Below are 12,968 nucleotides of genomic sequence, written 5' to 3' on the forward strand. Positions count from 1 at the left end.
ACTGGTGAGAGTGATGGTTCTTCTGGGGAGTGCAGCCAGAGCCTAGTCCACGGCATTACAGGTGACTCAGCTGTACAGGGAGGTAGAAGGAAGATTGGGAAAGCAATAGTGGCAGGGGAGGGGAACACAGACAGGTATTTCTGCAACTGCAGATGTAAATCCAGGATGGTATGTTGCCAGGGTCAAGAATGTCACTGAATGGCTGTAGAGCACTCCAAGGGGGGAGGGTGAACAGCCAGAGGACGTGGGCCATATCAGTACCAAGGACATAGGTAGAAAGAGGGATGAGGTCCTGCAGGCAGATTTTAGGGAGTTAGGAAGGAGATTAGCAAGCAGGATCTCAAAAGGTAGTGATCTCTGGATTACTCCCAGTGCTACCTGCTGGTGAGTATAGAAATAGGAGGATACAGCAGATGAATACATGGCTGGAGAGATGGTGCAGGAGGGAGGGCTTTAGATTCCTGGGACATTGGGACGGTTCTGGAGGAAGTAGAAACATAGAAACATAGAAAATAGGAGCAGGAGTAGGCCATTTGGCCCTTCGAGCCTGCTCCTCCAATCATTATGATCATGGCTGATCATCCAACTCAGTAGCCTGTTCCCACTTTCGCCCCATACCCTTTGATCCCTTTAGACCCAAAAGCTATATCTAACTCCTTCTTGAAAACATACAATGTTTTGGCCTCAACTGCTTTCTGTGGTAGTGAATTCCACAGGCTCACCACTCTCTGGGTGAAGAAATTTCTCCTCATCTCAGTCCTGAAAGGATCACCCCATATTCTTAGACTATGATCCCTGGTTCTAGACTCTCCCACTATCATAAGAACTAGGAGCAGGAGTAGGCAATTCAGCCCCTTAAGCCTGCTCCGCCACTCAGTACGATCATGGCTGATCTCATCAGGAACATCCTTCCTGCATCTACCCTGTCAAGCCCTGTTAGAATTTTATAGGTTTCTATGAGATCCCCCTCACTCTTCTGAACTCCAGCGAATATAATCCTAACCGACTCAATCTCTCCTCATCCGTCAGTCCCACCATCCCAGGAATCAGTTTGGTAAACCTTCGCTGCACTCCCTCTATAGCAAGAACATCCTTCCTCAGATAAGGAGACCAAAACGGCACACAATATTCCAGGTGTGGCCTTACCAAGGCCCTGTATAATTGCAGCAAGACATCCCTGCTCCTGTACTCGAATCTTCTCGCTATGAAGGCCAACATACCATTTGCCTTTTTTACCGCCTGTTGCACCTGCATGCTTACCTTCAGCGACTGGTGTACAAGAACACCCAGGTCTTGCTGCATATTCCCCTGTCTCTGTTTATAGCTGTTCTGATAATAATCTGCCTTCCTGTTTTTGCTACCAAAGTGGATAACCTCACATTTATCCACATTATACTGCATCTGCCATGCATTAGCCCACTCACTCAACTTGTCCAAACCACCCTGAAGCCTCTCTGCATCCTTCTCACAACTCACCCTCTCACCCAGTTTTGTGTCATCTGCAAATTTGGAAATTTAGTTCCCTCATCTAAATCATTAATGTATATTGTTAATAGCTAGAGTCCCAGCACCGATCCCTGCGGTACCCCACTAGTCACTGCCTGCCATTCGGAAAAAGACCCATTTATCCCTACTCTTTGTTTCCTGTCCGCCAACCAATTTTCTATCCATCACAATACACTACCCCCAATCCCATGTGCTTTAATTTTACATTCTAATCTCTTATGTGGGACTTTGTCGAAAGCCTTCTGGAAGTCCAAATAAACCACATCCACTGGCTCCCCCTCACCAACTCCACTAGATACATCCTTGAAGAATTCTAGTAGATTTGTCAAGCATGATTTCCCTTTCGTAAATCCACGCTGACTCTGCCCGATTCTATCACTATTCTCTAAGTGCTCTGCTATAAAATCTTTGATAATGGACACTAGAATTTTCCCTACTACCGACGTCAGGCTGACTGGTCTATAATTCCCTGCTTTCTCTCTACCTCCCTTTTTAAATAGTGCGGTTACATTAGCTACCCTCCAATCTGTAGAAACTGTTCCAGAGTCTATAGAATCTTGGAAGATGACCACCAATGCATCCACTATTTCTAAGGCCACTTCCTTAAGACTTAAGTGGACTTATACAAGCTGGATTGGTTGCACCTCAACAGATCCACGACCAATATCCTCATTGGGTGGTTTGCTGGTACTGTTGGGGAGAGTTTAAACTAACATGGCAGGGGAATGGGAACCAGAATGTAGCATGTGAAAGGAGAAGTAAGGTGCACAAAGGATTGGGAGAGACAGGTGGCACTAGATTAAGAAATAGTCAGGTATTAGGTGGGGTCAGAGTGAGAGAGAATGCAATAAGATTTAAATTAGGTTTACTGTGCATGTCTGAAAGCACACAAAGTGTGGTAAATAAGATTGGTGAGCTATATCTGCAGATAACCACATTGGAATATGATGTTGTGGCAATAATGAAGACCTGGCTAAAAAAAAAGGTAGGACTGGGTATTAGAGATTCCTGGATACAAGGTGTTCAGGAAAGATAGGAGGAGGGGTGGCAGTATTGATTAAGGAGAATATTACAGTGCTGGAGAGAGAGGATATCCTTGAGGGATCAAAATAGAATCTATTAGGTTAGAGTTAAAGAAACAATAAATGTACCATTACACTACTGGGTACATTCTATCGGTCATTAATTAGTGGGAAAATTATAGACGAGTAAATTTGCATGGAAATTACAGAGAGATGCAAAAACTATAGAATAGTGACAATGGGAGACTTTAATTATCCTAATGTAAACTGGGATAGCAATAGTGTAAAAGTTAAAGCAGGGGGAAGAGTTTTTGAAGTGTGTTCGGAAGAATTTTCTTGGTTAGTATGTTTCTGGCTAAATGAGAAAGGAGACATTGCTGGATCTGGTTCTGGGGAATGAGGTGAGTCAAGCAGATCAAGTGTCAGTAGGAGAATATTGAGGAACAGTGATCATAGTATCATAAAGTTTAGGTTAGCTAGGGAAAAGGACACTGAGCAAACTAGAGCAAAAATACTTAATTGGAGGAGGCCAATTTCCGTGGGGTGAGAACAGATTTAGCCCAGGTAAGTTGGAATCAAAGATTGGCATGAAAACTTGTTATGAAGGTGCTTCTGTTTTTTTCTTGTTAAAATATTTTTTGAGAAATTCATAGTCAAACTGAATAAATGTTGGACCATTATCAAGAGGGCACTGAAAGAACTATGTTACTGGTTGTCACATGACTCAAGTTAAAAATAGAACAGAAACCCTGGTAACAAGGTGACGTGGGCAGAGAAGTCAGTCGCATGCCCCTTGATAGGACAAGCCCAGGGAGTAGCAGAGTGCACCTGAAAGGGCAGCAAACTCACAAGCTTTTGGTTGTGTGTTAGAGTGTGTGTTACCTTCTGGAGTGAGTGGCTGATAAGGTTAGCCTGAAGAAGAAGTGAAGGAAGGAGAAAAGACCACAACCCAGCTTGCTATCCAGCAAATCTCTAAAAGGCCCTGAGAAGTCCACTATGTCAATTCATCCCGTCTCCTGTTTTTGAAGAAAGCCTGCTAAAATAATTCTCAACGCCGCCTGAGAAGAACTGTTCAAACAGATTCTACTGACCTGTCTACGTGTACTCGGACTCTAGACTGTATGTTTTGAAACAATATATCGCATCGGCTGTTTTCTTCTAAAATGAGCAAGTAATCAGCTGAAGTGTTTTTTTTGTCTGTAACGGAGCTCTGAATTTAAAAAAATCCCTTTCATTTTTACGGTTAACCGGTAAATGTATGTGTGTGTGTGTGTGTGTGTGTGTGTGTGTGTGCGCATGTGTTAGGGGCAAAGGTAAAAAAAGGGACTCTAAAATTTGGCTAAGGTAAAAAGGGGACTTTAAAATTTAAAATCTGTGTGTTTATGCTTTACTTCATTACTCATGAAGACTTGTTCTAAAATAAACTGATAATTTTGTGGTTCATTAAAGAAACCTGGTTAGTGTGTTCTATTCTGGGAAAACTAGAGTATGTGATTGACCGTATCTGTAAGTGGGAAAATTTAAAATATATGTTGTGACCTGTGGAGAAGTGGGACTAGATTAAACAGTACACTCCTCCCGCCTTGATCGTAACATATTTTAATTGGGGGCTCTCTTGCCGGGATGAACCCAATGCCAATGACGTACAATTGTAAGTGGGGTAATAATAATTGAAAAAGTAAAAAGAAGAACCAGTTTGCTTGTGCAGTAGAAAAATGTTTACTCTATTGAAATGTCTTTAACGGTCGCTTTGACTTTTTGGAGGGAAGCAGGATGTATCCTTGAGTTATTTGAGGAACTTAACCATGGTTAAACTAAAGGACTTGGCAGAACTGTTGCTGTTAGAGTTAAAACCAGGAACTAAGAAAGCAGAAATAATTGAAATAATAGCACAGCATTTACAATTGGAAGAAGAAAGCAAACCAGGGGTACTACAGTTGAATTAGATAAAATTCAGTTCAGGCAGCTTGAACTTGACAAGGAAAAAGCCATAGAAAAAAAAAACTTGAGCTTGAACTTGAAAGAGAATTGATAATAAAAAATCTTGAACTTCATAGAGAGGAGGAGAGAGAAAGGGAATACCAGATTAGAAAGCTGGAATTAAGTCAAAACTCCAGTGATAATTCTGGTGGGGAAAGAACTGACTCCAGCCCAAGACCCAGTGGAGAGCTGTTTAAATTTGTACAAGTCCTCCCAAATTTTTAGGAAAGGGACGGAGAAGCATTTTTCATTGCGTTTGAAAAGATAGCCAAACTGATGAAGTGGCCAAAGGAGAGCTGGACACTGCTTATGCAAAGCAGTTTGACAGGCAGAGCTCATGAAGTTACTGCCATGCTTTCTGAGGAGGCTTCTGCAGATTATGAGATGGCAAAAAAGGCTATTCTCGCTGCCTATGAGTTAGTCCCTGAAGCTTACTGACAGAAATTTCAGAACCTTCGGAGATTGTCTAAGTAGACTTATAAAAAATTTGAGAGAGTAAAGCAAATTAATTTTGACCTTTGGATATGGGCACTAAAGATGGAAGCAATGTATGAGAACCTTAGGGAACTAGTTCTCCTGAAAGAATTAAAAAATTCACTTCCTCCATCAGTAAGAACCCATGTAGAGAACCAGATGGTTTCAATGGACAGACAGGCATGGAAATTGCTGATGATTATGAGCTTGTGTATAAGCCCAAACCCTTTGTCCATCACCCCCACAAACCCGAGAAGGATAGAAGGTGGGTGAGTGAAAGGAAGGCAAGCAGCAGGGGACAAGAAGGGATAGCTGGGAAGGCCCTGGGATCTTCTCCTCAGGCCAGAAAGGAAGGTGCTGAGGGTGGAAGTGAGGTCCGCAAGCCTAAATGTTACCATTGTCACAAGGTGGGACATCTTCATGCAGAATGCTGGAAGTTGTGGGGTAAACCCATGGAACTTATTGGGGTACACAAGACCAGTGCATTGAAAGGGGCCCTGACCGAGAGTACAACAGATCAGGCTGTAGCTCTGACTGCAGCTGTAAGGCCAAGTACAAAATCCACTGAGTGCAGGGGTTGTGAATAAAATACCTGAGAGTTATAGGGAATTCTTGTTGAAAGGAAAAGTAACTCCTTATCCTTCAAGTGAGGCAGGAAAACTTATAGTTGTACTTAGGAATACAGGAGCCACCCAAACTCTTTTGCTAGGGAAAGGCATAACATTTCCACCAGAGAGCGCACTGAATGCTAAAGTTTTAGTAAATGGTATTGGCGGGGAGTATTTACCCATACCTTTGTATCGGGTACACCTAGAGTGTGACCCAACGTCTGTGATGGTAACTGTAGGAGTTGTTCATAGTTTGCTAGTGGACAGAGTTGACCTACTCCCAGGGAATGATTTGGCCGGAGCAAAGGTAGTAGCTTCTCCAGTAGTCATGGAAAAAACAAGTGCAGTTAGGGAGACAGAACAGTTACAGGAAAAGGTTTCAGGAATTTTTCCTTCATGTGTAGTAATCTAAACAATGGCTAAACAAGTTCCATTGTTGGAGGTAAAATTGGCACCACGGTCAGATAGCTGAATATCTGAAACCTTCTTTGGGGATTTGGATAATTCAAAGGAAATTAATTAAGTCTTCTCTGATCACGGCTGCAAGCCGATCCAGAGTTAAATAAAGTGGCACAATCATCTCTAACAGAAGCTGAGGCAAAAGGAGTTCCAGAAGGTTATTATATTAAAAATGGGATTCTGATGAGGAAGTGGAGACCTCCTCACAGACCTGCGGATGAAGAATGGATGCTAGTTCATCAGTTGTGGTACCGCCAAAGTATCGCCAGGAAATATTAAGAATAGCGCATGAAATTCCTATAGTGGAACATGTGGGGATCCGAAAGCCCAAATCATGTATAAGTCGGCATTTTTACTGACCAAGTCTTTCCAAGGATGTGGTGCAATTTTGTAAAATGTGCCATAAGTGCCAGATTGTGAGAAAACCGCAACCTGCCATAAAACCGGCACCTCTAATTCCCATACCAGTTTTTGGGGAACCATTTAGTAGGGTGTTTATAGACTGTGTTGGACCCTTACCGAAAACAAAAGCGGGACACCAATATATACTCACTATCATGGATATGGCTACTCGGCTCCCAGAGGCCATTCCCTTGAAATCAACTTCTGCTAAGGTAGTAGTAGAGTAGTTAACCTAGTTCTTTCCTAGATATGGATTATCGATTGAGGTTCAGTCGGATCAAAGTTTCAATTTAATGTCTAAAATTTTCCAGGAAGTTATGAGTAACTTAGATATAACACATCAAATGTCTTCAGCATACCACCCACAGACAAAAGGAGCTTTAGAAAGGCCCGGGAAAATTTAAAATATATGTTGTGACCTGTGGAGAAGTGGGACTAGATTAAACAGCGCACTCCTCCCGCCTCAGTCCTAACAAACTGTAACAGAGTAATGGGCTGTCTTTAAAGTGGAGATGGTTCAGGTGCAGTCAATGTACATTCCCACAAGGGGGAAAGATAAGGCAAGAAAAGTTAGAGCTTCCTGGATAATGAAAGAGATGGAAAGTAAGATGAAGCAGAAAAAGATTGCATATGCCAGTTGTTAGATTGATAATACAAGAGAGAATCAGACTGAATATAGAAATTTCAGAGGAGAAGTGAAAAAGGAAATGAGAGGCGAAGAGAGAGTATGAGAAGAGATGAGCAGCTGACATAAAAGGGAATCCAAAAGTCTTTTATAGGCATATAAATAGTAAAAGGGTAGTATTTTTAATTCATTCATAGGATGTGGGCATCGCTGGCTTGGACAGCATTTATTGCCCACCCTTAATTGCCCTTGAGTAGGTGGTGGTAAGCCACTTTCTTGAACTGCTGCAGTCCATGTGGTGTAGGTAACCCACAGCACTGTTAAGAAGGGATTTACAGGATTTTGACCCAGCGACAGTGAAGGACCAACGATATAGTTCCAAGTCCGGATGGTGTGTGGCTTGGAGGGGAACTTGCAGGTGGTGGTGTTCCCACGCAACTGCTGCCCTTGTCCTTCTAGGTGGTAGAGGTCGTGGGTTTAGAAGGTGCTGTCAAAAGAGCCTTGGTGAGTTGCTGCAGTGCATCTTATAGATGGTACACACTGCTGCCACTGTGCGTCGGTGGTAGAGGGAGTGAATGTTCGTGGATGGGGTGTCAATCAAGCGGGCTGCTTTGTCCTGGATGGTGTTGAGCTTCTTGAGTGTTGTTGGAGCTGCACCCATCCAGACAAGTGGAGAGTATTCCATTACACTCCTGACTTGTGCCTTGTAGATGGTGGACAGGCTTTGGGGAGTCAGGAGGTGAGTTACTCGCCACAGGATTCCGAGCCTCTGATCAGCTCTTGTAGCCACAGTATTTATATGGCTACTTCAGTTCAGTTTCTGGTCAATAGTAACTCCCAGGATGTTGATAATGGGGGATTCAGCAATCATAATGCCATTAAATGTCAAGGGGAGAAGGTTAGATTCTCTCTTGTTTGAGATAGTCATTGCCTGGTACTTGTGTGGCACATGTTACTTGCCACTTATCAGCCCAAGTCTGGATATTGCTGCATTTTTACATGGACTGCTTCTGTATCTGAGGAGTCGTGAATGGTGCTGAACATTGTGCAATCATCAGCGAACATCCCCACTTCTGACCTTATGTTTGAAGGAAGGTCATTGATGAAGCAGCTGAAGATGGTTGGGCCTAGGACACTACCCTGAGGAACTCCTGCAGTGATGTCCTGGAGCTGAGATGATTGACCTCCAACAACCACACCCATCTTCCTTTGTGCTAGGTATGACTGCAACCAGCGGAGTCATTCCCATTGAGTCCAGTTTTGCTACAGCTCCATGCCATACTCAGTTAAATGCTGCCTTGATGTCAAGGGCAGTCACTCTCACCTCACCTATTTTGTCCATGTTTGAACCAAGGCTGTAATGAGGTCAGGAGCTGAGTGGCCCTTGCACAACCCAAACTGTGCATCACTGAGCAGGTTATTGCTAAGCAAGTGCCGCTTGATAGCACTGTCGACAACACCTTCCATCATTTTACTGATGATCCAGGGTAGACTGATGGGGCAGTAATTGGCCGGGTTGGATTAGTCCTGCTTTTTGTGTACAGGACATACCTGGGCAATTTTCCACATTGCCGGGTAGATGCCAGTGTTGTAGCAGTACTGCAACAGCTTGGCTAGGGGCGTGGCAAGTTCTGGAGCACAGATCTTCGGTACTATTGCCAGAACATTGTCGGGGCCCATAGCCTTTGCAGTATCCAGTGCCTTCAGTTGGTTCTTGATATCAAATGGAGTGAATTGAATTGGTTGAAGACTGGCATCTGTGATGCTGGTGACTTCAGGAGGGGGCCGAGATGGATCATCCACTCGGCACTTCTGGCTGACGATTGTTGCAAATGCTTCAGCCTTATCTTTTGCACTGATGTGCTATGCTCCTCCATCATTGAGGATGGGGATATTTGTGAAGCCACTTCTTCCTGTTAGTTGTTTAATTGTTCACCTGGCAGGATTGCAGAGCTTAGATCTGATCCAAAGTAAGAGAATGGTTAGGGCTGATTAGGAACCAAAAAAGGGATCTACGCATGAAGAGGTACTAAATGAGTACTTTGCATCTGTCTTTACCAAAGAAGAAGTTACTGCCAAAGTCATAGTGAAAGACGAGGTAGTTAAGACACTGAATTGGGCTAAAAATTGATAAAGAGGAGGTATTAGAAAGGCTTGGTGTACTTAATAAGTCACCAGGATTGAAGGGATGCATCCAAGGATAGGGAGGGATGTAAGGGAGGAAATTACGAAGGTACTGGCCATAATCTTCCAAACATCCTTACATATAGGGATGGTGCAGAGGACTGGAGAATTGCAAATGTCACAACCTTGTTCAAAAAAAAGAGTGTAAGGACAAACTCAGCAGATACAGGCCAGTCAGTTTCACCTCAATGGTGCAAAAGATTTACTTGGCCAAGTGTGGATTAATTAAAGAAAGCCAGCAGAGATTTGTTAAAGGCAAATCGTGTTTAACTATATTGGTTTTGTTTTTTGATGAGGTAACAGAGAGATATGAGGGTAATGCAGCTGATGTGGTGTACATGGGCTTCCAAAAAGTGTTCGATAAAGTACCAAATAATAGGCTTGCCAGCAAAGTTGAAGTCCATGGAATAAAAGGGGCACGGGCAGCCTGGATACAAAGTTTTCTAAGTGACAGTGGTGAACGGTTGTTTTTTGGACTGGAGGAACGTATAAAGTGGGTTCCTCAGGGGTTGGTATGTGGACCACTGCTTTTCTTGATGTATATTAATGACCTAGACTTAGGTGCATGGTCTGTGAAGAGGATACTGATAGCCCTCAAGAGGGCATAAACAGACCGGTGGAATGGGCACACAGGTGGCAGATGAAATTTAATGCAGAGTAATGTGAAGTGACATATTTTGGTTGGAAGAATGAGGAAAGGCAATGGGAAATAATGGGTACAATTCGAAAGGGGTACAGGAGCAGAGGCACCTGGAGGTGTATGTGCACAAATCATTGAAGGTGGTAGGGCAGGTTGAGAAAGTGGTTAAAAAGGCATACGGGATCCTGGGCTTTATATATAGAGGCATAGAGTACAAAACCAAGGAAGTTGTGATGAACCTGTATAAAACACTGGTTCAACCTCAACTGGAGTATTGTGTCCAATTCTGGGCACCACACTTCAGGAAGGATGTGAAGGCTTTAGAGAGGGTGCAGAATTTTTTTTACAGGAATGGCTCTAGGGATGAGGGACTTCAGTTATGTGAATAAAGTGGAGAAGCTGGAGAAGAGAAGGTTGAGAGGAGAGTTGACAGAGGTGTTCAAAATCATCAGAGGTCCAGTCAGAGTAGACAGAGAGAAACTGTCCCCATGGATCGTGAACCGGAGCACACCGATATAAGGTGAATGGCACAAGAACCAACGGCAACATGAGGAAAAACTTTTTTCACACATCGACTGGTTAGGATCTGGAATGCACTACCCGAGATTCTGGTGGAAGCAGATTCAATCATGACTTTCAAAAGGGAATTGGATAAGGAGCTGAAGAGAAAAAACCTGCAGGGCTATGAGGAAAGGGCAGGGGAGTGGGACTAGCCGAGATGCTCTTGCAGAGAACAGGCATGGACATGACAGGCTGAATGACCTCCTTTTGTTCTGTAACCATTCTATGATTCTATGATCTGTTCTCCTGGTATGCCTCTCCCCAACCATTTGTCACCTGGTGTTATGGCCAACACACACTTTACTCATCGACAGCTCAAATTTACTCTGTTTAAAATTAGAAAGTTTTAAATGTTTAACATACTGGTGAACATATAATGCCAGATCATGTTGACATTTATTCAAAATATCCGAGTTACTCTTTGCAGTACTTTCCAACAAGTCAAACAACTTGTATATTAAATACAAGCATACTGAATTTTACACCACTTTTAAGTTATAAGTCACACATCAATAGTAAATCTTTCTCTTTGAGTGATTGCATATTGAAAATTAAATGAAATACAAGAAATAAGGTGGGACATTTATTACAGAAAAATAGTGGAAGGCAATTTTTCTCTGTCTCTCCGTATAACTTTGTCCTTTAATTTTCTTCAGATCAACTCACCAACGTTCTAAAGTTTATTTCTTAAAATGATTAAACTAATCATATACAGAACAAACAGTATTTATTCTGTCAATGAAGCAGTGCTAGAATATTACAAGTTGACAGATTTGAGATGCAAACCTCTTCATATTTCCTCTGTATAGAAGATGTTTCCGAATCCCCATAAGAGGACAACAGGAGGATTAGTAGGTTTGCTAGAATGAGATGAGGCGAGCAAGTGACATCCATTCTCATTCTGCAGAACGCTGCTCATAATCTGTAATAGCAGAAATTAAATGGAAGCAGTGGTGGATCTGGGTTTTCTATGCCCAATCTACTGGGTGGGTACCCCCCCAGACATGGGATGGGGATAAATGCCATTCTGTGGTCAGACAGCATGGAGCTGCACTTACTGGGGGACCTTGCTGAACTGGTTCATTCACCTGCGGCTCCAAGGGGAGGCACAGTGAAGTGGTGCACAGATCCAGTTACTAAGGATATCTATAATATCTATAATGAGAACCAGAAGCCTCACTGACCCCGTTGTCGCTCTGCTTTGATGCATGTTTGATTTCATCAACTTCCAGGCTTTGCAGTTTCTTCCTAAAATTAAAAAGCACACACATATTAAGTAATAGGCAATACCAGTACTAAGATTGGAAGAAGAGATGAGAGCATTAAATGGAGCTTCTTTGTATCACACATACAAACCACTCCACACAAATGTTTTAAGCGGAAACTAAGCTCCAAATCAGCCATCAACATGGTGATTGCTCATGGTTGGTGATTCCACTTTCAATCCATTACAAAATGTTGGAGACCCTGACAAAATGGAGCCCTCAAGACTATAAAGAAACTACCTCCCCATCAAGTGGATTAACGCTGTGGACTCCAGGAAAATTGGACAAAAATAATGAAAATTCCTTGTTCATCATCACCAACATGTGAAATAGAGATGAACAAATGGCATGTTATGATAAGTGCTGAAGGATCATAGAGAAAAACAACAGAAGGCAGACCATATTTTTTTTTCTAATATGCAAAGGCAGAATACTCTGAATAAAAAGTATTTCCCCACACTTCTCCCACTTTCAGTTAACACATTTTGATGAACTTTTGAATTTAAAGTTTAGTTTAGAAGGAGACCTTTAATCTTACTGAAATATTAAGATTCATCATGAAGCTTCTGATTCTTCCAAATTTTCCACTTAATCCAATATATTCATAGCCCTATAACATTACATTATATTGCTATAATATCCTAAAGAGATATAGAAAAGATTCCAGTTCCAATTGTATAATAGGAAAAATAATTTATTTCTTTTAACTAGCACAAGCTATGTCAATTTTTCTATGAATATTTTAATTCAAACAGCTTTCAGAAGACTTTTTTTAAAAATGTGCCACATGGCATAAGCTGGGACTGATCTGATAGAGGTGTTCAAAAATCATGACTGGTTTAAAGTAAGTAAACAGAAACTGTTTCCAATGGCTGAAGGTCTGATAATCAGAGGGCATAGATTTGAGATGATTGCAAAAGAACAAGAGGAGAAATGAGGAAAAATATTTTTACACAATGAGTCGTTAGGATCTGAAATGCACTACCTGGTAGGGTGGTGCATACAGATTCAATAGTAGGCTTCAAAGGGGAATTAGATAAATACTTAAAGGAGAAAAAAATTGCAGTGATATGGAGAAAGGGTTGTGGAGTGGGACTAACTGGATTTCTGTTCAAAAGAGCCAGCACAGACTCAATGGGCCGAATGGCTTCCTTCTGTACTGTACTATTTTATGATTTTACATTTGCCATTATGCAAATTAATTTTAGTGGAAACTTGAAAGGGAACGTAACCAAAGCAATT

At 42.1% G+C, this 12,968-nt stretch overlaps 1 protein-coding gene across 3 annotated transcripts in view; it reads right to left on the reverse strand.

Moving 5' to 3' along the window:
• Positions 1 to 12,968, reverse strand: part of LOC137375574 (drebrin-like) — a 243,767-nt gene that overhangs the window by 41,803 nt on the left and 188,996 nt on the right. For all 3 annotated transcript variants that reach the window (XM_068042929.1, XM_068042931.1, XM_068042930.1), the window contains one exon: positions 11,646 to 11,709. In XM_068042929.1, coding sequence (XP_067899030.1) covers positions 11,646 to 11,709 — 64 coding nt within the window. The remainder of the gene's footprint in view (positions 1 to 11,645; positions 11,710 to 12,968) is intronic.

Source organism: Heterodontus francisci, chromosome 12 (assembly GCF_036365525.1).
Source record: "Heterodontus francisci isolate sHetFra1 chromosome 12, sHetFra1.hap1, whole genome shotgun sequence".
Taxonomy (NCBI): Eukaryota; Metazoa; Chordata; class Chondrichthyes; order Heterodontiformes; family Heterodontidae; genus Heterodontus; species Heterodontus francisci.